Here is a 24,400-nt window from a genome sequence, read left to right on the forward strand (position 1 = left end):
TAATTAAGGGGCTGGGTTTCACTAATAAAAGGGCCTCTGCTGGACAATTAGAAACAGGATATTAGGATTTGTTTTTCAGGGATTCCAGGACACAGCTTGGGCTCAGCCCGACTGCGTGACAGGGTACCCACAGGGAAGGAATGTGTGACACACAGTCTCTGTATTGGTACAAAAAAATTAGCTCATGTGGCCGGAGTGAGGCTCAGGGGATTTGGATTGTGGGAAGGGATTTAGGGCTGGGGCAAAGAGTTGGAGAAGGTGTGAGGTCTGGCTCTGGGGATGAGAACCTCAAGGATGAGATAGAGGTTTGCAGTGTGGAGGATAAGGTTCCCTCTAAGGCTGAGGCCCACCCACCTCCAAAGCAGAGCCACGCAGTGACTACTCAACTGCTCCAGGGTGGGCTGTGTGGCAGACAGTGCTTATTCTAGCAGTCCTGGACAGTGGCAGGGCCAGAGCCACAATGGGGGCCTGCTCCAGCTGTAGCTGTGTTGTGAGTACTACATGCTTTGACAGACTTGGCCAGAGTCTGAGCCGCAGTGGCATCACAGGCAGTGAGGGCTTCAGCAGCCCTGGCCCAGAGCCATGTGGTGAGGGGGCTCACTCCAGCAGCCAAGGCCAAAGCAAAGGACCCAGAGTGGTGAGGGACTGGCTGTTCTAGAGACCGGGGCCATGTGGTAGAGGTCTGGTTCCAATTCCACTTAAAGATCTCCACCTTGGGATCTCAAAAGGTAAATCTGCAGGTTATCTGAGGGATAAAATAGATGGCAAATGACTAGAGAAATGTTCTGCGCCCTGTTCATATTTAACAGCCTAAATCATGTCAAGAACAATTCTCTCTGACCCTCAATATTCTTGTCATTTGTGAAGGCATCAATCACATCAATAGTGTTGATTGTGCCAATGATTATTTTTGTGCCCGTGGAAGTTATTTCTCTCACTCTCACACACGTGCACTGTGTAGAGGCAACTAAAACTTTAATGCTGTTGATTATCTTCTATTGATGCTAAATCAATATGCAACTGATGACATATTAAAGGGACTTTTCTATGATTGACAAGTGTCTAAACCAAGCAGATACTATACAAAATATAATCTATAATTAGATTATGTCCTATATACAGTGAAGTAATGTGGTCTGAAGAAAAAGAGCTGGATAGTTTTCTGATGATATCCCTAAATTCATCTTCTGAATGTCATTAACTTGCAGCTGCAGAATGAGTTTTAGAATCAAGGAGTAGGGATGGTGCATTCATTTTTTATCCTTTACAAATTACTACACTATGGCTACGTGTAGACCGGCATGCTTTTCCGGAAATGCTTCTAATGGAAAAGTTTTCCATTAAAAGCATTTTCGGAACAGAGCGTCTAGATTGGCACGAACGCTTTTCCGCAAAAGCACTTTTTGTGGAAAAGCTTCCGTGGTCAATCTAGATGCGCTTTTCCGCAAAAAAGTCCCGATTGCCATTTTTGCGATCTGGACTTTTTTGCGGAAAACAAATAGCTGTCTACACTGGCCCTTTTGCCCAAAAGGGACTTTTGCCCAAACAGGAACAGCATAGTATTTCCGCAAAAAGCACTGATTTCTTACAGTAGGAAGTCAGTGCTTTTGCGGAAATTCAAGCGGCCAGTGTAGACAGCTGGCAAGTTTTTCCAGAAAAGCGGCTGATTTTCCGGAAAAACTGGCCAGTCTAGACACAGCCTATGACTAGATTAGACTGGGAGGAAAGTGCAGGGGTTGGGATGAAGGGGACACTGCAGAAGTTAGGGGCTCAATGCAGGGCTGGTGGCAAAGGGTGCGCAGGGTGGGGGTGCAGGAGATGGGGAGCTCATGGATGCAGGAACAGTAGAGCAAGGCTGGATGGGAATGAGACTGGGTGCCAAGCTGGTACATTTTCAGGGTGCATGTGTGCAGGGTCACACACCTTGTTAATTATCCTTTGGTTTAGTATATTTCTTCCATAATTTAAATTGCATGTGTGTGTGTAAAACTCTCAATAACTTGTGGGTGCCACGTAGGCACACATCTGAACAAGCACACAGGATGTCACTCTTTGTGCACAAGAAAAAACTCACTCTACTCATGGATGGAAAATCTTAGGACTACTGGTTGAAAGCTCTAGCTGGGCCTGTGATCTTAAAGATGGAGGGGACTGACATGTAGGCCACTGAAAGGCTACATCAAGGAGAAAAGACTCCCATGAGCTCTCGCTGCCCCAGCACACGTGTTACTGTGAAGGGGGAGGAGGGAGACCCACCTCTCCCTGCCATGGTAACTCTGGCCCTGGGGCCATCGGATAGCCAACTGTCCTCTGGCCAAAGCAGGACTGGGCTGGGGTTGAGACCAGTGGATAGAGGTATCTCTCCCCACCAAAGCCCTATAAGCTCATATGGCATTTAATAGGCTGAGGCACAGCCACCTGGCCACATAGCTTACAAGGAACTCAGGTTCTATGTTTCTTCCCACTGTACATAAGAACATAAGAACGGCCGTACTGGGTCAGACCAAAGGTCCATCTAGCCCAGTATCCTGTCTGCCGACAGTGGCCAGCACCAGGTGCCCCAGAGAGGGTGGACCGAAGAGAATGATCAAGCGATTTGTCTCCTGCCATCCCTCTCCAGCCTCTGACAAACAGAGGCCAAGGACACCATTTTATCCCCTGGCTAATAGCCTTTTATGGACCTAACCTCCATGAATTTATCCAGCTTCTCTTTAAACTCTATTATAGTCCTAGCCTTCACAGCCTCCTCTGGCAAGGAGTTCCACAGGTTGACTACACGCCGTGTGAAGAAGAACTTTCTTTTATTAGTTTTAAACCTGCTACCCATTAATTTCATTTGGTGTCCTCTAGTTGTTCTATTATGGGACATTTGGTGTCCTCTAGTTGTTCTATTAGGTTCTCCAATGGCTAACAAGAGTTGAGCTCTGACTGAAGCTTTCCCCACAGTCAAAGCAGCTGAATAGTTCTCTCTCATCTGTAGATTGTCTTATGTTTAACACACACGTGAACAAGGGGGATCGAGTACATACAGTCTACTTAGATTTCCAAAAAAGCCTTTAACAAGGTCCATCACAAAAGGCTCTTGTGTAAATTAAGTTATCATGGGATAACCAGGAAGATCCTTCCATGGATTGAGAAATGGTTAAAAGACAGGAAACAAAGGGTAGGAATAAATGGTAAATTTTCAGAATGGAGAAGTGTAACCAGTGGTGTTCCCCCAGAGTCAGTCCTAGAACCAATCCTATTTAACTTAATAAATGATTTAGAGAAATGGGTGAGCAGTGAGGTAAGCCAAGTTTGCAGACGTTACTAAACTGTTCAAGATAGTCAAAACCAAAGCAGGCTATGAAGAACTTCAAAAAAAGATCTCACCAAACTGAGTGACTGGACAATAAAATGGCAAATGAAATTTAATGTGGATGTGTAAAATTATGCACATTGGAAAAAATAAACCTAAGTATACATACAATATGATGGGGGCTAATTTAGCTACAACTAATCAGGAAAGAGATCTTGGAGTTATCGTGCATAGTTCTCTGAAAATGCCCACAGTGTGCAGCGGCATCAAAAAACCAAATAGGATGTTAGGAATTATTAAAAACGGGACAGAAAATAAGATGAAGAATAAACTGCCCATATATAAATCTACAGCACGCTCCTATCCTGACTACTGGGTAGAGATGTGGTCTCCTCACCTCAAAAAAGATATTTTGGCATTAAAATAGTTCAGAAAAGAGCAACTAAAATGATTAGAGGTTTGGAATGGGTCCCATATGAGGAGAGGCTAAAGAGACTGAGACTTTTCAGTTCAGAAAGAATGGACTGAGGGGGATATGATAGAGGTATATAAATTCATGAGTGGTGGGGAGAGGGTGAATAAAGAAAAACTATTTACTTGTTCCCAGAATATAAGAACTAGAGGACACCAAATGAAATTAATGGGTAGCAGGTTTAAAACTAATAATAGAAAGTTCTTCACACAGCACACAGTCAACTTGTGGTAATCCTTGCCAGAGAAGGCTGTGAAGGCTAGGACTGTAACAGGGGTTAAAAAAGAGCTACATAAAATCATGGAGATTAGGTCCATAAAAGGGTATTAGCGAGGGGGTAAGGAATGGTGCCCCTCGCCTCTGTTTGTCAAAGGCTGGAGAAGGATGGCAGGAGACAAATTGCTTGATCATCATCTTCAGTCCACTGCCTCTGGGGCACCTGGTACTGGCCACTGTTGGAAGACAGGATACTATGCTAGATGGACCTTTGGTCTAACCCAGTATGGCCATTCTTATGTTAAAGTCTGACCTGTGTTTGAAGCCTTGTCTGCAATCAAAGCTGTTATGAGGCGACTCTCTTGTATGTTTTATCTCATGGTTAGTAAGGCAGGAGCACCGACTATGCAGTCAGAGCAGGTAAAGGGTAGCTCTCACGTGTGGGTTCTCCTATGTCTAATAAGGTGTGAACGTCTACTGAAGCTTTTCCCACAGTCAGAGCAATTGAAAGGTTTTTCCCCTGTGTGGGTCCTCCGATGGGTAACAAGCACTGAACTTGTACTGAAACTTTTCTCGCAGTCAGAGCAAGGGAAAGGTTTCTCTCCTGTGTGGGTTCTCCTATGTCTAACAAGGTGTGAGCTTCTAGTGAAGCTTTTCCCACAGTCAGAGCAAGTAAAGGGTTTCTCTCCTGTGTGGGTTGTTGTATGTCTAACAAGCTGTGACTTCTGACGGAAGCGTCTCCCGCAGTCGAAGCAATTGAAAGGTTTCTCTCCTGTGTGAGTTCTCCTATGGAGAACAAGGTCTGATCTCCTGATAAAGCTTTTCCCACAGTCAGAGCAATTGAAAGGTTTCTCTCTTGTGTGTCTCCTCCTATGTGTAACAAGGTTTGACCTCTTCCTGAAGCTTTTCCCACAGTCAGAGCAATTGAAAGGTTTCTCTCCTGTGTGGGTTCTCCTATGTCTAACAAGGTGTGACTTCTCATTGAAGCTTTTCCCGCAGTCAAAGCAATTGAAAGGTTTCTCCCCTGTGTGGCTCCTCCTATGTCTTACAAGGTGTTCTCTTCTACTGAAGCTTTTCCCACACTCAGAGCAATTGAAAGGTTTGTCTCCTGAGTGGGTCTTCCTATGGTTAACAAGGTGTGAATTCTGACGGAAGCTTTTCCCACACTCAGAGCAGTTGAAGGGTTTCTCCCCTGTATGGGCTCTCCTATGTCTTACAAGGTGATCGCTTCTACTGAAGCTTTTCCCACAGTCACAGCAGTTATGGGGTGTCTCTCTTATATGTAGTATCTGATGGTTCGTAAAGTGCAAGTGCTGACTGACGCTTTTCCCAGAGTCAGAGCACTTGAAGGGCTTCTCTCCTGTGTGGGCTCTTTGATGTTCAATAGGAGTTTCACAGTCACTACAAGTGCAGGGTGACTGTTGATAGGGGATTTTCTGTTGAATGGTTTCTGTGTTTCTGTTCTCCCCTCGACTCCTGTGACTGGATTTATCCTGTCCCCCTCCTGGATGATTTCCATGCTGCCTTTCTGGGCTATGCTGACTCTCACAAGTCTCTCCCTGCTCACGTATCTGGGAAACATGCCCTTCAGGTCTTCCCAGTAACATCCCACATAGAGAGACATGCTCCGATCCCTCCTGCTGCACAAGATCATAGTTCTCAGTCAGCATCCCATCACCTGTTGGGATAGAGAAATAATCCAGACAGGAGTTATTGTCTATGATGAGCTGAAAGGAAACCCTAAAAGAGGAATAGAAAAGGGGACACATGCTCAAATAATGATTGAATTATCATAAGCTGAGTTCACCCTCCTTCTTCACAACTCTTCCACAGAAGAGAAAACCCAGCCTTTCCTCATCCACCATGCTCTGGCTCAAGTTGAAGACAGGCTAAAGAATCAGACAGACTTCATGAAAACACACAAGTAACACCTGCTATAAGTTAGTTTCTGAGGCAATTTAACTGATTGCTCACCTGTGTGGATGCCACTGATGATCTCCCCTTCCTCACAGCTCTGGTGATCTGGGACCTGCAACTCCTCCTCTCCCTCCACCCAGGAGATCACATGAACTTCAGAGACTGGAAATCCTGTTTGGAGAGCAATTAATCAAGTGCTGATCTTGTTCATTAAGGTCTGTGCCATTACTGCTTCCAGAGTCAGGATCTGAGGGTGTGTCTACACTGCACCCCTTTTCCGGAAAAGGGATGCAGATTAGACACTTTGGAATAGCAAGATCCAAAGTAGGAATCTTGAAAGTAGGAATAAAAGATCCTCCGGAAAAGGGTTTGTTTTCCAGAGAATCACGTCTAGACTGCCGCTTTTCTCCGGCTTATCCCCAAGCCGGAAAAAAGCAGCAGCCATGTTAATGCAAATACCGTGGGGGATATTTAAACCCCCCGCGGATTTTGCTATTCCAAAGTATCTAATCTGCATCCCTTTTCCGGAAAAGGGGTGCAGTGTAGACACAGCCTGAGTCACCCATCCAGAGAGGCTCCTTTCCAAGAGCCCAGGACACACACACACCTGCAGTAAAGGCGCATCCTGTCCCCCCAACTTGAGAATGGCCCAGCACTTTCCCCAGGGGAGCTGAGCACTCTGCTGCACTCTCTAGGGTACAACTCAGTCCCCCTCAAAGCCCATTCCATCCCCCTCATCCCCAGTATCTCAGGGCAGGACAGGGACACACTGCTCACAAGGGGAGCTCTAGGGAGGGCTGGCAGGTCTGACACCAAGGCCCCCAGACAGGGCTCAGACTATAGTGGCCACATGCCAGGTCACTAGGACTTGGGAGAAGAAGGACTAGCTCTAGCTCCCCAAGGCTCTGTCCACAAGGCTCCTGGCTGGTGGGCTGGGCTCCCCCTGCTCTTTGGCTCAGATGTTCTACTTGGGCCAGAAGGAGGCAGAGGAAGTTATCTGAGCAGCTAAGTGAATCCTTGGCAGGCTGCTTCAGGCCCTGCCTATGATCCTGACTCCTGATTCCGACTACCTGTGTCTGGGTGGGCCTTGCTAACTGCCTACAACAGTTGCCTTTCCCGCAGCTGCCCAGGGTGGCGCTAGGCTTCTCCAGTGACCCGCCAGGGTGGAGCTGGGCCGTGCTGCTTCTCTGGTGCTTGTGGCTGTTACTCAGCTCCCTGTCTGTAGCCTTAGTTCTATTCTGCCAGCAGCAGCCTTTGTGTGGTTTCCCAGTCTGCCTCTTCTAGTGAGCCCGGCCTTTGATTTGGGGCCGCTCCAGGGAGGCACAGAATCTACCACATTTGCACCTTGTGAGCACCTTCCCCTCAGCTTTGCCTCCACCTTCTCAGACCTGCATTTAGTGTTCGGAAGAGCCACCTGTGATGTGGCCATGGAGATCATTGTGCTACCACTGTCACACAATCACAAGAAACCTTGTGCGAAGTGTGCTGTGTGACGAGTCAATGGGAAAATTCTGATCTGATGACTAGGATTATCTTGTTTATGTCCATTATTTTGGAACTAAAACAAGCCAGGCTTTGGCAGAATGGTGGAGCATTGGTACCAACTAACCAAGAAATCACATTCCTGAGCAGGAGGAGGGCAATCAACACACCGCTCTCTGCAGGAACTGCAAACACACTGTCCTAACAGATAGCTCACTGACCCTTGTGCACAAGAGCGGGATGAGGGGATAATGGATATGGATGTTTTGTTCAAACAAACAGGCAGAAGGCCAAGTGGGGTAGCAACACATGGAACGCAACATGCATTTTATTTTGGTCAATATGAGAGAAGAAGCCACAGGAGGGGCATGTTGATACTGACTGAGGGGCAGTGTTCTAGCTGCTGACTGAGCTGGTACCATTATTGGGTAGGGACAAGTCTCACTATACCTGTGCCTGAGGTGCTGGGACACTAGCACCCTGCTCTTTTCACAATAAATCTGGCTGAGTGCCTTAGCCTCCGAATGGAGCCTGGGTCTTTCTTAGCGGCAACCCTGTGGTGTGCTGCATGGATAAACTTCAAGTTCTGCCAGTGCCGCTGGCATCAAGGCTCCAGAAAGATCCGCCCTGAACCGCCATATCAACGCTCTGTGGCACTAGTAGCAACTCCTATGGCACTGCAGTCACTGCAGGAAGCAAAATTATCAATCACAGCAGCACCTGGGAACTCTGGTTTAAATCAGGACCACACTGTGCTATTGCAGTGCTCATATGGAGCTAAGCATCACCCCTCTTTAGTGTAAGTATCCTGCCCAGCCCTGAGAAACAGGGACACTCTATAAAAGCTAGTAAAGAGAGAGCTGACCGCACACAGAGAGTCTAAGGGACTTGATCAAGGTCACACAGGAGGACTTTGACAGGCAGAAAACTGAACACAGGTCTCCTGAGCATGAACCCAGACACAGGAAGAAAAAGTTCCTACCTGAAGATATAAAAATACAAGACAGGTGACATGATTTATCTCCGCTGCACAGAGAGACAAGTGAGCCCCAGAGAGAATGAAGCTGAACTTTTGAAAGGAGACGAGCCTGTGCCTGAAATGCATCAAGAGCTCTGCTCACTTTTCTCTACTACAGAGCTACCTCGGACAAAATACTCAGAGCGTGAACTGCCTCATCCACCCTCCCTCAGCGCCAGCATCCAGCCCCTCTCACTGACAAGTACCAGCATGTCACAGAGATTAGCTACAGGCAGGGAAGGACTCTGGCAACCGCACTCTCCTTCCAGTGCCTGAGCACACTGCCACAAGGGGACCCTGCAGCCACTAACAGCAGCCAGACCCAGACCCAGACCTCTGGTACCTGCTGCTCCTGCCTGAGCCCTTCCACTCACACCTCTGGTCAAAGCACAAGATGGGCAAGATAGGGGGGAAGTGGAATGAGACCTGAACCTGCTTTCCCTGGGAGGGAGAACGGAGGGGACAGTCTTTCACACAAGAGCCAGGATTACTGGGGCAGATACTCCTGACATTGGAGGCAGAGGCAATGAATAACCCTGAACCAAACCCAACCCAGATGCTCCAGACCCCACCCAGCTGCTGTTACCCAAAGGGACAGGAATCCTTACTCAGCCAGTTCACAGCCTCATAATTCTCCTGCATCACATCCCTGTAGAGGGCTCTCTGGCCTGGGTCCAGCAGAGCCCATTCCTCCTCAGAGAAATACACAGCCACCTCCTTGAAGCTCACAGGCTCCGCCACGGCCATCTCCTGTCCCTGGCTCTGCAGGCCAGGGGCTGAGCTGGAGACAAACATGGGTGTTCTGCAGCCTGGCAGGGGGAGAAGAGGGAGACATTTCAAAAGGGGCTATAATCCTTTCCACATCCCCATTCTGCACAGACTCTGCCATTGTGGGCAAAAGTTTTAGTCTAGATATGCCATAAACAGCACACAGGAGTTAGATCCCAAATCCATATTTATTTCTGTCTGTACCTGGCGTGAGTTACAAGATTACTGCCTCTGCAACAATGGGATTTAGTTCTCAGCACCCTGTGTTTCTGATAACAAGCCACATATTCATCTGCTTGAATATGGACATAGGCTAAATGTAGACTGTTGTATTTGAAACCCTTAGTCTTCATTCATGGATTTGCAGCACAAACTTTGCTCTCTCATCTGACAGAGACGTTATAAACCCTTTCCACAACACAGAGTCAGTGAAGTTAACACCACCATTCAGATGCTTATTATTAAACATGTGTGCTGAGTGTTTCCAGGGTGAGATCTTAAAATTCATGAATTAATGGGATCAGAAGATATCCTCAGTCATGCAGTCTGACCCCCTCAGTGGCACAAGCCATTACACGTAGTCCAGTTACCCAGGCACAAAGCTCTGTTTTCCCACGGTGTATTTTCTAGAAAGTCCCCCAGTAACTTGAAGACATCAAGAGATGGAGAATCCACCAGTTCTTTGTTCATTTGTGGACAAGTAAGGAACTGTGGGTTTCTGACCAGTGAGAGCTCTTGCATATATAGCTGCAGGAGGAGGATAGAGTATGGGTATGCAGAGTGCGGGACAGTAGTGGGGAGCAGAGATTAGGAGGGGAAGGGAGAGGTTGGGGTGGCAGAGGCAAGCTCTGGACAGGAGACTTATCTGAGTGACTCCTGGCCAGAGGCCAAGCACCTCAGAAAGGCAGGGAGCCTGCCCAACCCTCTCACAGGCTGCAGGGCCATGTGGGTGTGTGAATAATTATGACCCAGAGGGAAGGGGGCACGGTGCTTTGTTTCTGTCCAGAAACTGGCCAATGAGATTGTCCTGGGGGTGGAAGCAGCACCTGAAGCCTTCCCTCCTCCCCTCCAGGCTCACAGTAGCTTTCTGAGTGACTTGAGATGGGGAGTGGCATCTGTGGGCTGGATCCAATGGCTTGGCAGGGTGGATCCAACCCATGGGCTGTATTTTACCCAGGCCTGCACTAGACGTAACAGCCCTTGGGGATCCAGCAGTTTCTTGCCTTGAACGAACCGATATAGTGGAAGCAAGGCAGCTCACAGACTATTTATTGCTGGAAATCAACCCCATATTGAAACTGACTGAGCAGTGTAATTTGAGCTTGAAGGTGCTGTGCATTGTGTGCTTTAACTTCACCCATTTAGCATCATACCTCATAGATCACTGTTTCTCAAAGTGTCTGCTGGTCTCCATGCAGCGCCCCTGGGGCTTCTCACAAATCAGTGGGTGAGGTATAGGGCTGTGTGCACCATGGTCGCTGGGTTTGGTTGGTAACTTCAATGACAATCCCATGAAGATGTTTACACTGGAATTTTCTCATCATTTAAAGAATCTCCGCCTGCAAACTCACCCTGTCTGAAAGCTCCCAAGGATTTTCCTCTTGCTCTCTCCAGTGCAGAGGGCAGAGTGTCTGGTGGGGGAAGGGATAAGAGAGGTGAGATTCCAGGCTCTCCTATTTATAACAATGTCCCACTCTGAACTCTGCATTTCAATTGTATCAGAGACCAGACAGAGACACACTCAGGAATTGAGTATGAAAGTCTGAAACTTTCATTCTCTCTCTCACTCGGGCACCTCCCAGCAATGGAACCAACATCCCAGCAACCTGTCCCAGGAGAGAAGCTGTAAGTGAGATTTACTCTTCCCTCCTCACCCTCTCCCACTTGGTTTCTCATTCACTTACTGCCTCTTATTATAACGTGGAGCTGTAGTGGCGGAACACGTGGCCATCACAGTAACTTTAGCCATTTTGATCTCTGAATGGGAGGTTCAGTGTTTGCAAACCCCTGGTTCTATCTGCAAGCAGTTGGGTCTGTTCGCTCAGTGTCTCTAAGGAGAGCAGTGTGATGGGACCGTCATTTTCCATGTGGGAATTGAGGCAGGGGAAGGTTGGCTTCATAGGCCAGATTCAGTGGTCCCAGATACTTGAACCACTTTTCCCTCCGCCATCCCTTCTAGGTACCTTTGAACTCCCTCAGAGTCTCCGACAGAGCAATTGTTTTCTGGGAGAAACCTCTGACTTGTTCTTCTAGTTCAAGAGAAATCTCTTCCGGAACCTGGAACTGCCCCGTCTCACACCTGGACAGAAACAATTCCATGTGATTGTATTTCATTTACTGCTGATAAGTTCTGGCTAGTGAGTCTCAGCTCTAAAAGGCCTGGAGTCATAATTCCTCCAATTTTCCCAGCAACACAGTCCATGGCCATGCAACCTTCCCCTGAAAGGTCCCATTGCTGTTCTTCACTTGTCCTGGGAAGCCTGGCTGGACGACAAAAGGGGAATTGAGTCTTCATGACCAACTCACTCCTTGGCCTCTAGGCGTTGAGGGACAGGAGGTTCCCAGGTGAAAGGCTGAAAGAATCTGTCTAGTAGGGACTAGACTGAGACACCAGCTCTTCCGTCCCCAGCTCCTTCCACACAGGTCTCCGAATAGCCCTCAGGTGGGACAGACTCTTGGTCCTTGCTGCCCTGGGCTGAATGTGCCCAGTGCACAGCAGTGACAGGCCCATGTTCCACCCCACAGTACACAGGGAGGTGACAGCTCCAGGAAACACTTGAAGTCAGCTTGTGCCCTGAATGGGGAATTCCAGAGTCTGCTGTGTGAGGGTGAGACCCGCAGAATTAAATGAGTCAGAGATATTCATCTCTAACATCTGCCTCTTAGCACCCTGTGGAGATGTGGTGCTAACATCAGCTCCAAGCTCTTTCCCTGTGCTGTGCAGCGTGAGGGGAGTGAGAGCCACATACCTACTCAGGGTGCTCCTGACGTCCTAGAAAAAAAACAGAGAAAAGACTCTCAGCCCCATTGGACACACACAGGGGACCTCAGGGACGGGATTTTGCAAACATGGGAAGAGAGTCCCTGCCCTGACCCCAGGAACATGGATCCCCTGAGCAAATGGGGCTTTACGATCTCTAGTAGCTCTGTGCCTGTAACTTTACAAAGCACGGCAGTTACTCACATGGCAGCAATGCACATGGAGTTACACCCAGATCTGACGGCTGGACCTCAGCACTTGTGATTCAGGAGCCTCCCTTCCCTGAGTGGGGAGCTGGGACGTTTCTCCCTCAGTCTAACCTGCAGGAATTCACTCGCTGGCTTCTGACACTTCCCCTTGCTGAGATGGGAAATCTGCGCAGAGAGTTTCCCGACCGTGTCAGTCTGGAGCCTCTCAATCGCCTTGTCCAGCTTCTCCAGCTGGGCCAGCAGGAGTCGCTCTTGTTCCTCCAGGAACTGCCGCAACTGCTGAAACTCGGCCACAATCATCTGCCTCTCTGCTTGGGTCCATTTCTGTATGGAAACAGGGAAAGGGTTGATCAAGGGCATGAATGGAGCCCAGGGCCCTTTCATGGAGAGCTGAGTGCGAAGCAGGGAGAATTTCTTGGAAAACCCTAAAATGTGTGATATTTGACTGTACTTTGTGGTTAGTAGGCAGAGGTGGCTCTCCCAGCATCTCCTTTGGGCCCTGTGTCCCTCTGAAAGGGATGTTCCCATGTCTGTCATGGGCAGCATCTTTTGATATTCATGGGCTCTGGAAATTCAGACCCTGAGCAGCACGAGGCAGGACTCAGCACTAGCCTGACAGAGATACCCAGGAAGGAAAAAGGAGAAACATGTTAATACACCAAGTGAGCAGACAACCCTTTAGGGGGACACTCAGCTCCCTTGAGGAGGATTTCTGGGAAAGCTACAAAGGCTGGACATTAACTCATACGCTGACATGGATGCTCAGGGCCTGTCTACAAATGGATCTCACCCTGCAATCCACAATCCAGGAGAAACACAAACAAGCCCAATGTCACCAAGGCCACACGAGTCTGCCTCCTAACAGTCCTCCCACTGCCAGTCCCTGCTGTTTCAAACCACAGGCACCTACCAGATACTCCTGGCGTGTCCCTTCTGCTGTTGTTTTCCTTCCCAGCACCTTTTCTCTCTCTTCCCTCAGAGTCTTCAAATGGGCCTCCAATTTTTCCTGAAGAAACAGAGATAAGCACAGGGGCAAACCCTATCAGATGTCGAGAGCCCATTTGTCTGCCTTTAAGAGAGTCCCAGTTTTGTGGAGCTCTGCTCCTCTTCAGCAGGGACTCTGCCCTGGACATGGTTGTGTCCATAGAAAAAGACACAAGAAGAGACTGAGGATGCAGCAGGACACCTACAAGGGTGGGGGAAGGATCAGTGGTGGCACCTTTATAAAGAATGAAGCAGGTGGGGATTAGGGAGGTAAAAATGCTTAACAATACTAATTATGTAACTGATCACAATTTTATCAGAGACAGGAGTTTTTTAACCTGCTGACAGGTAGGGCTGGTAGCGGAAATGAGCTCTCCTGGGCCGGGGATCTCTCCTTGTGGCCACCCCAGGCAGACCTCGGGACTGCTGGCTGATGGGAACTCCCAGCAGCTGCAGACTGACGTTAGCTGCCAGAGGGAACCAGGCACTGCTGGGGCAGTGGGGAGTTTAACCAGTAACTGGCACTGATAAGCATTAGCTCTTCAGTTAACCAGTTTGAACTCTTGCTACAATCCAGTTGAATCCTAGTTGTGTCTGGCATGGACCTGCACTTCCTGAAGTCCTGCTATGGGTGGAGTGAAGGCACTCGGGACCCCGCACAGCATGCAGCCCAGCAACCTCATCTAGTGTCAGTGGCTGCATTGAAGTTTAACCCCTCACGGAGCACCTCAGAAGTTCAGTATCCCTATTAGAAACCTTCACTCCCTGCTGGACCTAGGGCTTTATCAAGGCATCTTTCTCTCCTAAAGGGCCACACTTCATCACTGTTCAGTGATGCTGAGGGGCAGGTCTAACAGGGTACGGGGCTAAACTCTATCCCTGACATGCTTGGCGACTATGAGCGACTAGGTGCTGCCCCACCTTCCCTTCCCACAGTTTGTCTAACTGGACTGTGACCTGCTCAGAGAAGGGATTTTCCCTTGCTGGATGTTCTGCAGGTCCCTGCTGCCATTGCGGATCTATAAGGCAAATGACAGATTGTTCTTCCGATCATTAACAGCTTGTAACCTCCTCTTCTCCAATCCCAAGGCAGCTCACTGACAGAGTGGCTTGTACCTCCTGCGATCTAAACCTCTCCGAGGGTATGTCTACACTACAAATTTAATTCGAACTAACAGCTGTTAGTTCGAATTAACTTTCATAGGCGCTAGACAGGCAAACCGCTAGTTCGAACTTAATTCGAACCAGCGGAGCGCTTAATTCGAACTAGGTAAACCTCATTCTACGAGGATTAACGCCTAGTTCGAATTAAGGGCTGTGTAGCCACTTAATTCGAACTAGGTAAACCTCATTCTACGAGGATTAACGCCTAGTTCGAATTAAGGGCTGTGTAGCCACTTAATTCGAACTAGTGGGAGGCTAGCCCTTCCCAGCTTGCCCTGGTGGCCACTCTGGGCACCACCAGGGAAACTCATCTGCCCCCCTCCCAGCCCCGGAGCCCTTAAAGGGGCACGGTCTGGCTACGGTGCCCATGCCAGGTGCAAGCCTCCCAGCACCCAGCCAGCAGACCCTGCACCTGGCATGGCATGAGCCAGCCACCCGCTGCCACCCAGCCCTCCGCCTCTTCCCGGGACCAGGCTGGCGGCTCCCAGGAGTCTGCCCAGGGCTGCAAAAGGTGGGTGCCCGCCTGGTCTAGTGCGGAGATTGTGGACTTCATCCAGGTTTGGGGGGAGGAGTCCAACGTCCACGACCTCCGCACTAGGCACAGGAAAGTGGCCATCTAGGGCAGGACAGCTGCCAGCCTGGCCACCTAGGAGCAGGTTTGCATGAAAATCAAGGTGGTCCAGTGAGACCCGACCCTGAGCTTAGAACATAAGAATGGCTGTACTGGGTCAGACCAAAGGTCCATCTAGCTCAGTACCCTGTCTGCCGACAGTGGCCAACACTAGGTACCCTGGAAGGGATGGACCCAAGACAATGACCAAGCCATTTGTCTCATGCCATCCATCTCCAGCCTTCCACAAACAGAGGCCAGGGACACCATTTCTATCCCCTGGCTAATACCACTCCATAGACCTAATCTCCATGACTTTATCTAACTTCTCCTTAAACTCTGTTATAGTTCTAGCCTGCGGCAAGGAGTTCCACAGGTTGACTATTTGCTTTGTGAAGAAGAACGGTCTGTTATTAGTTTGAAGCCTGCTACCCATTCATTTCATTTGGTGTCCTCTAGGCCTTCTATTATAGGAACTAATGAAGAACTTTTCTTTATGCACCCTCTCCACACCACTCATGCTTTTATAGACCTCTATCATATCCCCCCTCAGTCTTCTCTTTTCTAAGCTGAAAAGTCCCAGTCTTTTTAGCCTCTCTTCGTATGGGACCTGTTCCAAACCCCTGATCATTTTAGTTGCCCTTTTCTGAACCCTTTCCAAGGCCAAAATCTCTTTTCTGGGATGAGATCACATCTGTATTCCCCTCCTCCTTGTTTCCCTGGCTTCCCCCTTCCAGCTCCCTCCTCCCCTCTCCCACCCTCTCTCTTCCCCTCTCCCACCTCCTTTTCCCAGTCTCCCCCAGTTTTGTTAAATAAAGAGAGTTTCTATTTTTGACCACACGTGTCCTTTATTTTGTACATCAGGAAGGGGGGCTAGGGACGGGTAAGTGGAAGGATGTGAGGGAGGAATGGGGTATGAGCCCCCGATGAGGACTGGGGTGGCTCTGCGGGCTCCTCGGGATGGAAACTCTCCTGTAGCCCCCTGATTGACACCTCCGGATGGCAGCCTGCAGCAAGTGCAGCTGGGCTGATGGCCGAGTGCTGTGATGTGCCGAGTGTGGGCACTCAGGGCACTCCAAGCCAGGACTGCATTGCTGTCCCTCATCGAGGTAGGCAAGCAAGCGGGGAACCCTGAACTGTCTGTCCGGGGTGGGGTTCGGGTCCCTTGAAGCACAGCCCTCGGTTAGCCTGAGGAAGCAGTTCCATACTCTTAAGTCCTAACCTGATGCCCTGCCGGCACTGCTTCCAGCCAGCCTTAACTTTGGTTCAGGGTCCACTCAATGTGGACATACTAGTTTGAATTAGCAAAATGCTAATTCGAACTAGTTTTTAGATGCACTACTTCGAATTAGCTTAGTTCAAATTAACTAATTCGAATTAAGTTAGTTCGAATTAGTGCTGTAGTGTAGACATACCCTGATTGTTAACACCGTCCCCTGTGCAAACACCCCCCCTGTCACCAGTGAGGGCTGGGTTTCAGGATTCAGAGCCTCAGAGAAACATTTCCCACATCAGGTATCTTACGTAAGTTGCCACAAAGCCAGAACATTTACTTTTTACAGCATCTCTTGTAGGCTTTACAGAGCTGTGTCACAACTGTGCCTGGTAACTGTCAGTGACATAACACTGTAATTAAAACACACTGGACAGTAACTCTGTACCTTGTAGTCCTGGGCAGCTTCCTGTTTGGGCACCACCATGTGAGCCTGGGATCTGTCACACCCCACACGGATGGGAGTTTGATTCTCTTCACAGAACAGCTTCAGAGCCTCCTGGTGCTCCCCACACACCCCGTCCCATCTTGCTCTCTTTGCTGCCTGGAAACTCAGCGGCTTGGCTAGTTCCACCACGTTTGCCAGCTGCCGGTTGGGCAGGAGGGGTCCCTGCTGCTCAGTGTCTCTGCCCTGAGGGCTGAGGGGGGCCTGGCAGGAATTGTGCCCACACTGCAGAGTGACAGGGGCTGTGAAATCCTCCAGGCAGACGGGACGCGGCGCTTCCTCCCGGACACTTTCCACGGGGCTCTCTGCAGCCATGGCTGCCGCTGGGCTGGGACCGGGGCCGTGTCACTGTCCTGAGCTCGGCAATGGGGGGGCAGGCCCGGGGGGGGGGGGGTCTGAGGCACCAGCACTGAGGCTACAAAAAAAATCAAAAATAAAAACCAAAAAAGTCCCCCAAAGCTTCGCTCACCCCCCCCCCCCCGGGCCCCTCAGCCCCCTGCCCCAGCCAGACCCCCCCCCCCGGTCTCTGTGCCCCTCCCCACCCTGTGTTTAAATCCCCCCCCCGCACACTCTGCAGCCCCCTCACAGCCCCGCCCCGCCCCCCGCAAACACCCCGAGCCCGGCGGGAGCATCAGGAAGCCCGAGGGGGGGGGGGGCACGCGCGGGTTGAGTTTTTGTGACGCGCCAATTCCCCCCCGCTGGGCTGCGGCCTCCCCCGCAGCGAGTAACGGCGCCAACGGCCCCCACCTCAGGGCGGGCGGCGCGTGACGCTGCTGCAGACCGCTGCGAGGTGGGCGGGGCCTGATCACGGTCGGGAACGCGCTGAAAACCCGGCCACGGGGCTCGGAATGGGGCGGGCCCGGTCAGACCGCGCATGCGCAGCGGGTCAGTGATTCCGATCAGAATCCAGCGCCAGGGCGTAGCTCAGACCGAGAGATGCCTGGCCACGCCCCCAGGCCCTCGGGCAGATGCTGCTTCCGCTGCTGGGAGCCGGGCTGGGGCGATGCGCTGCCCTTTCCCACGGGTCCGATCTCCTCCTCGCAGCCTGACACCTGGCAGCGCCGTGCAACCCCCGCCCCTCCCCCCGCCTCCTCGACATCCCGGCGCACCCAGCACTCCTAGTAGTAGCCACTGGCCGCAGCAGGAATCCAACGGACCCCGCCCCCCACTGTGACGTTGCTTGCTCCGCCCCTTGCTCTCGCTCCGATTGACAGGGGTTCCCCGAGCTGTCACGCTCCAGTGATGCACAATTTCCCGCCCCCGTGGCCGCATCATCAGTGACGTACATTGCCCCGCCCCTTGCTCTGACGGGGATTCCTCTGGCCCCGCTGTCAGGCCGGGAGTGACGCGGCTGCCCAGAGACGCCGAGGGCGGGGCCGGGGCTCCACGAACCAATGAGAGCGCGGAGCCCAGTGACCCGCCTGCTGCCGCCTGCCCCCCTCCAGCGCGAGACACGGACCCGCCTCTCGGGCCAGTGGGGCGGGAGTGCGGGACTCAACCGGGCTCGGGCCCCGGAACGTGTCACCTGCGGGGGGGCCCCCGTGCGACCGTGACAATCCCCCCGCAGCCCCCTTGCAAGCCCCTCACAGCCCCCCCTCCAAACCTCCCACCTCATCCCCCGGGGCTTTGACAGACGCCCCGATATCCTGCAAAGCGGCACTGAAACGCCTCTGGGCTCTGTTTGCAGGACGCGGGGAACGGGGCAGGGCACTGGGGATCCCTGCTCTGTTCCCTCCCCCTGGGGCACCCGCACTGGGCACGGGGCTGGGGGGCCTTTGTCTGACCCGGCCTGGCCGCTCCTGTGCGGGACCCGTAAAGTCATTAATATCGGCAGCGCTATGGACACTGAGGCTCCTTTAGAACGAGCCAGAGCAGCCTGAGCGCACGTCAGAATCGGGCCCCTGAAACATGGATTCCAGCTGGAATAAGTGTTTGGCCTGAGAATTGGGAGTCACTGGGCTTGGAGGGAGCAGACCTTTATCCTTAGATGCCAGCGAACCTCGATTTCACTGTCCACTCACAAACCGAGGGGGAAAATCTTTCCATTCATAGGAACTGAAAGTTCTACACAGGCCCAGAAAGAACTGAGGCTGCTTGAGAACTTCTTAGAGTTCAAGGACTTGAATTAGTCTGTTTTGAGAGTCACATTGACAATTTGTGGTTTAATAATAAAGAGTTTACTCCTTGAATCGCAGTGTCTGTCACTGAATAGTAACTGTCTGAGCCATATATTGCCTGCCCCTCCCCCTATCTTTTCCCACTGCTGTGAAAATTGAACATGGTAAAACTGCAACTGTGAGCGTGTAACGAGATCCATATAAATACACAACTGTTACTTTATCTGTCGACATCACACATCAAACACAATGAATTCTGTACAAGCTTCACTCTTGCTCCTTATAGGCACAGTTCTGGGAGCTGAGCAGCACAGCCTGATGGACAGCAGCGGATTTAGGGCAGGGCGAGCGGGGCGGCTGCCCTGGGCCCCGTGCTTCCCGAGGCCCCGCGCATGCGCCTTGGCACCACGGCGCATGCACTGTGTCAAAGGGGGAGCCCTGTGAAATTTTGCTGCCCAGTGCCCTGCAGTGCTGCCCGGGACCCAGCGGCACTCTCATCCACCTCTGCTGGTGGATTCTGGGGAACATGTGACACCCCAGAGATTTGCCACACTAGCCCAGGGGCAGGTGCCAGAGCCAGAGTGTGGGACATTGATCACCAAAGCCTCCAGGGCTGGGATGTCTCCTGCTGGCTCTTCCCCTTCCAGGAAACAGCCTGAGTCAGCTCCAGGGAAGGGAACAGCCGGTTGTTGCTGGAGGCAGATAGAGCCTGAGCTCAGGAAATTGAAACTGATCCTCTTTCCCAGCCCAGAGGGAGCCATGGCTGCAGCGAGCACAGTGGAAAGTCTCAGAATGGAAGTGACTTGTCCTGTCTGCCTGGAGTATTTCACGGACCCGGTGATCACAGCCTGTGGGCACAATTTCTGCCACGCCTGCCACAGCCGGTGCAAGAAGGGACCCAGCCCAGCTAACCGCTGTCCACTGTGCAGGGCCCCTGTGCAGCAGGGACCCCTCGGGCCCAACAGGCAGCTGGTGAACATGGTGGAACTCGTCAAACAGCTCAGTTTGCAGGTAATGAAGGAAGCAGGCAGGTGTGGGGTGTGCAGGGAGCAACAGGCAGCGCTGAAGCTGTTCTGTGAGGAGGATCAAGCCCCATCTGTGTGGTCTGCAGAGAGTCCTGGGTGCACCAAGCGCACACGGTGCTGCCCATCTGGCTAATTTCCCTGACTGTTCTCTGCCCCAGTGTGACTCAGCAACCAGCTGAAGCCTGCCTGGCCCGGGAGAGGCTGTGACAAAAGAAATGCTCCGGCCAAGGGGCAACAGAGGCCAAATTCCAAGTCTTTAAAGACACTGGATGTGAGAAACTTCTCTGAGATGCTCAGCGGAATCCTTCTAAACCTACCCCCCCCCCCCAGGAGAAATGAGGGCCCATTACCGCATGGGAGGGGTATGGATCAGCAGCAGGCTGGCCTCTGGGAATGTGCTGCCTTCAGACAGGAAAAGGGGAGTTACAAGCTGCTGTTGTTATTACAGATTTGATGACTAGAATTTAATGTTATTACTTTTATTTGCATCACAGTCGCCATGTGAGATCCGGGCTCTGCACAAAACACAACCAGGGACAATCCCTGCCCTCAGCAGTTTACACCCTAGATAGACAAAAGTTGGGAAGGAAATTGAGGCACAAGGGGAGGGGGGGAAAGAGAAGAGACAGTGAATCAGCTAGGCAGTTAGCAGATGAGGTCTGTTTAGAGCCTCTGTTTCTCCAGACACAGTTCATGATCCTAACCACTAAGCCATGCTGCCACCTTAGCCCCAGGGCTGAAACGTGTTGGTTAGGTGAGAAAGATGCCCAGCAGAGCGAGGCGGTTTCCCACTGAGATGTTGAACTCCTGGGCTGCTCCAGGAGGGCTTAAACTCAGATGCTGTGGCCGGCACTCGAGGAGATCGCTGGGTTGAACACTGTGTGGGACCCAAGAACTTTGAGTTCACCCACAGCAGGGCTCCAGGCAGCGCAGGGCCACGCCAGACACCACTGGGATCAGACTGGGTTGGAGCAAAACTACCCCCAGGCTGGAGCTGCCCAGTACGACTCTGACCTGTGCCAGGCAGTCTGTGGGAATCTCCCAGGATGCACTGCTGCCAGGAGCTGCACCAGGCACTGGGGCAGTGGGTACCTGCCCACTGCAGGGCAGTGCTGGGGCAAACCTCAGCCACCCTGAACAGAAATCAACCTGCTTAATTAAGGGAGTCACAGACCCATCCCCAGAGCACAGGACATGCCCACGCCTGCCTGCCGGGCCTCCCCCACCTGCATTGGTCGGCCTCCGTGGGCCTGTCCCTGCCTCTGTCAGACCATCCCCACCTACATCACTCTGCGTGGAGGTGCCGCCCCCTCCAGTCCCCACCCTCACAGGTGTCCTGCTGCAGCCTCAGCTTAGTACCCATAGGGTGGAGTCAAGTGTCAGAAATCTGTGGGTTTGCCAAGTTCTCCCTGCTGTGCACTCAGCTCCCCATGAAAGGGCCCCGGGCTCCATCCATGCCCCTGACCAGCCCTTTCCCTGTTTTCACACAGAAACAGACACAAGCCGAGAGGCAGAAGATTGTGGCTGAGTTTCAGCAGCTGCGGCAGTACCTGGAGGAACAAGAGTGACTCCTGCTGGCCCAGCTGGAGAAGCTGGACGAGGAGACTGGGAGGCTCCAGACTGACAGGGTACGTCCAGACTACATGCCTCCGTCGACGGAGGCATGTAGATTAGCCAGATAGGCAGAGGGAAATGAAGCCGCGATTAAAATAATCGCGGCTTCATTTAAATTTAAATGGCTGCCCCGCTCTGCCGATCAGCTGTTTGTCGGCAGATCGGGGCAGTCTGGACGTTCCCCTGTCGCCAGAAAACCCTTTTGTCGACCGCCCCGTTATGCCTCGTGGGATGAGGCATAACGGGGCGGTCGACAAAAGGGTTTTCTGGCGACAGGGGAACGTCCAGACTGCCCCGATCTGCCGACAAACAGCTGATCGGCAGAGCGGGGCAGCCATTTAAATTTAAATGAAGCCGCGATTATTTTAATCGCGGCTTCATTTCCCTCTGCCTATCTGGCTAATCTACATGCCTCCGTCGACGGAGGCATGTAGTCTGGACGTACCCACACTGAACTGGAAGAACAAGTCAGGGGTTTCTCCCAGAAAACCACTGCGCTGTCAGAGACTCTGAGGCAGTTCACAGGTACCTAGAAGGGATTGGGGAGGGGAGAGTGAGCGAAGCATCTGAGGCCATAGAAAGAGACCGTTGATGGACATTTGGTTCCTAATTTGATGAAGCTTCTGTTGAATTATGGGATGAGAATGGTGCCCACTTCCTGTCCCAGAAACTCAGGTGGATTAATTGAACCTTATTTGTCCCAAAAGCCACTTTGTAATTGCACTGACAGAGCACAAAATGGCCAACACACAGACAGAAAGGCACCCAGCTCCGTGTTGCTCTCTGCAGAGACGCTGAGCACACAGACCCCACGGCTCACAGGTAGAGCCAGGAGTTCGCAAACTCTGAACCTCCTGCTCGTGTCAAAGGGACCCAAGCAGGTGAAGTTACTTTGACGCCAAAGTCTTGGCAGGATCTGGGCCTAGGCTGTGACAATTGTCAGGAAGTGAATGAGCCAAACCCAGTGGAGTCTGCAGTCGGGGAGGGGTTGTTGAGGAGAAAGCGAATCTCTTCACAGATTGCCCTGGGCTGGCTGTGAAGCTGCAGGGACGTAGGTTCTTTTGCTGGGAGAGGCCTGAGTGAGACAGAAAGTAGGAGGCTTCAGGACTTTTTAATTGCATTAATGCCTAGCTGAAGTCGAAGTAGCTTAATTCAGCTTTTAGAACCATAGACTCATAGGGCCGGAAGTGACCTCAGGAGATCATTGAGTCCAGCTACCTGCCGAAAGCAGGACCAACCCCAGTTAAATCTTCCTAGCCAGGGTTTTGTCAAGCCAAGACTTAAAAATCTCTAGGGATGGAGATTCCACCATCTCCCTAGGGAACCCATCCCAGTGCTTCACCTCCCTCCTAAGGTAATAATTTTTCCTAATATCCATCCTAGACCTCCCCCACTGCAACTTGAGACCATTGCTCCTTGTTCTGCCATCTGTCACTACTGAGAACAGCCTCTCTCCATCCTCTTTGGATCTTCCCTTCAGGAAGTTGAAGGCTGCTATCGAATTCCCCCTCACTCTTCTCTTCTGCAGATTTCTTCTTCTTAAACGTTTGTACTCCAAGTGGAGCATAGGTCAGCTACAAGTCTCCACCTCACTGTGTCTTGACTCACATGAGTGTAGATTATGAAACTTTGTAGTTGTTGTTGCCTTGGAAACTCCCCACAGACCTTCCCCTGGGGTCCCGGGCAGCCGGTCACACTGCACAGCTTACTGTGATCTGAGGGTGCTGTGTAGACACACCCACCCTGTTGTGTACTAGACTGCAGGGGGATGCTCTGGCCACTTCCTTTCCTCGTCTCTCTCAGGCTGCGTCTACACTGCAGGGATACGTATACACTGCAGGCTTTTTGCACAAGAGCAGCTGTTCAAAAACTTGCAGAGCATCTACACTGCATCAGAAAACAGGGCTTCTTGAGCAACAGCTATTCCTCTCCCCCTGGGAGTTGCCCCCTGGGAAAGTGCCTGCTACACAGGGGAGAGGCAGCTTCTCCCTCCACATGGTCTCCAGCCGGCTCCCTGGGGGTGGGGCCTTGGCTGCTTCCTTGCTGGCCTAACAAGAGAGCTCTTTGCCCCGCCTCCATGAACCTCCTCACAAAGCTGATTGGCTGGCTAAGAATGCCACTCAAGGGCACAATCACTCAGGTCCCTGGCACGCACTGAGTGATGGAGCTGACTGACGGGAGGTGTCAGAGGAGAAGGTCAGAAGCCCAGCCCCGTCTCCTGTCACTGGAGAGATGGCCCTGTGCTGGGATATGAGAGTATCCCAGGGATGTTCCTCACAGCCCAGGAGAAGAAGGGGGCTCTGGGTGGAAAGAAACCAAGTAAAGCAGGTCCTAGTGGGCATGAACTGGGCACCAGTTTGGCCCAGTTGATTGAGGGGTGGTTGGTGTCATGGGCAGTGCTCAGAACTCAGAACCCTGGAATCTGAGGCCCCATTCCTGCCCCCCTTCCCGGGCTGACCCAGTGGCCGAAAGGGGCTGCAGCTGCTGCTGGCAGGGAAGAAGCTGGGAGGCAAGGTGCTGGCAGCAAGAGATTCCGGCTTCTCTTTGCCCTGGGTCTGCCGGCCGCCAGCCACCTTGACCAACCCTCAAACCAGCTGCACTAGCCAGCGCATGTCACAGTGAGTCGCCAGTGGCCCTGTCAGAGAAGAGCCATTGGCAGCTGTAGAGACAGCCCTGCAGCTGCCTGAGGCACCTTTCTTGAAAGGGCCACTGGTGAAATGTACTTTTGTAGGCCGGCTAGCTCAGTTGGTTAGAGTGTGGTGCTAATAATGCCAAGGTCATGGGTTCAAGCCCCATGCTGGCCGCAGG

At 51.7% G+C, this 24,400-nt stretch overlaps 1 protein-coding gene, 1 non-coding gene and 1 pseudogene across 2 annotated transcripts; 1 reads left to right on the forward strand and 2 right to left on the reverse strand.

Moving 5' to 3' along the window:
* Positions 1 to 951: 951 nt before the first annotated feature.
* LOC142824073 (uncharacterized) lies at positions 952 to 7,828 on the reverse strand (annotated as a pseudogene).
* LOC102448145 (zinc finger protein RFP-like) lies at positions 5,704 to 17,358 on the reverse strand. The gene is made up of 8 exons (XM_075915786.1): positions 16,780 to 17,358; positions 13,271 to 13,366; positions 12,472 to 12,684; positions 12,141 to 12,163; positions 11,355 to 11,470; positions 10,743 to 10,802; positions 9,072 to 9,212; positions 5,704 to 5,726 (listed from the first exon to the last, which is right to left on the reverse strand). Exons 1-8 carry the CDS (start codon positions 17,149 to 17,151, stop codon positions 5,704 to 5,706), a joined length of 1,044 nt encoding a protein of 347 aa, XP_075771901.1. The 5' UTR covers positions 17,152 to 17,358.
* A 6,964-nt stretch (positions 17,359 to 24,322) lies between these two features.
* Positions 24,323 to 24,396, forward strand: TRNAI-AAU (transfer RNA isoleucine (anticodon AAU)). Its single transcript has one exon. It is a non-coding gene; the product is annotated as a tRNA-Ile (tRNA).
* The last annotated feature ends 4 nt before the right edge of the window (positions 24,397 to 24,400 follow it).

This window comes from Pelodiscus sinensis, unplaced genomic scaffold (genome assembly GCF_049634645.1).
Source record: "Pelodiscus sinensis isolate JC-2024 unplaced genomic scaffold, ASM4963464v1 ctg37, whole genome shotgun sequence".
Classification (NCBI taxonomy): Eukaryota; Metazoa; Chordata; order Testudines; family Trionychidae; genus Pelodiscus; species Pelodiscus sinensis.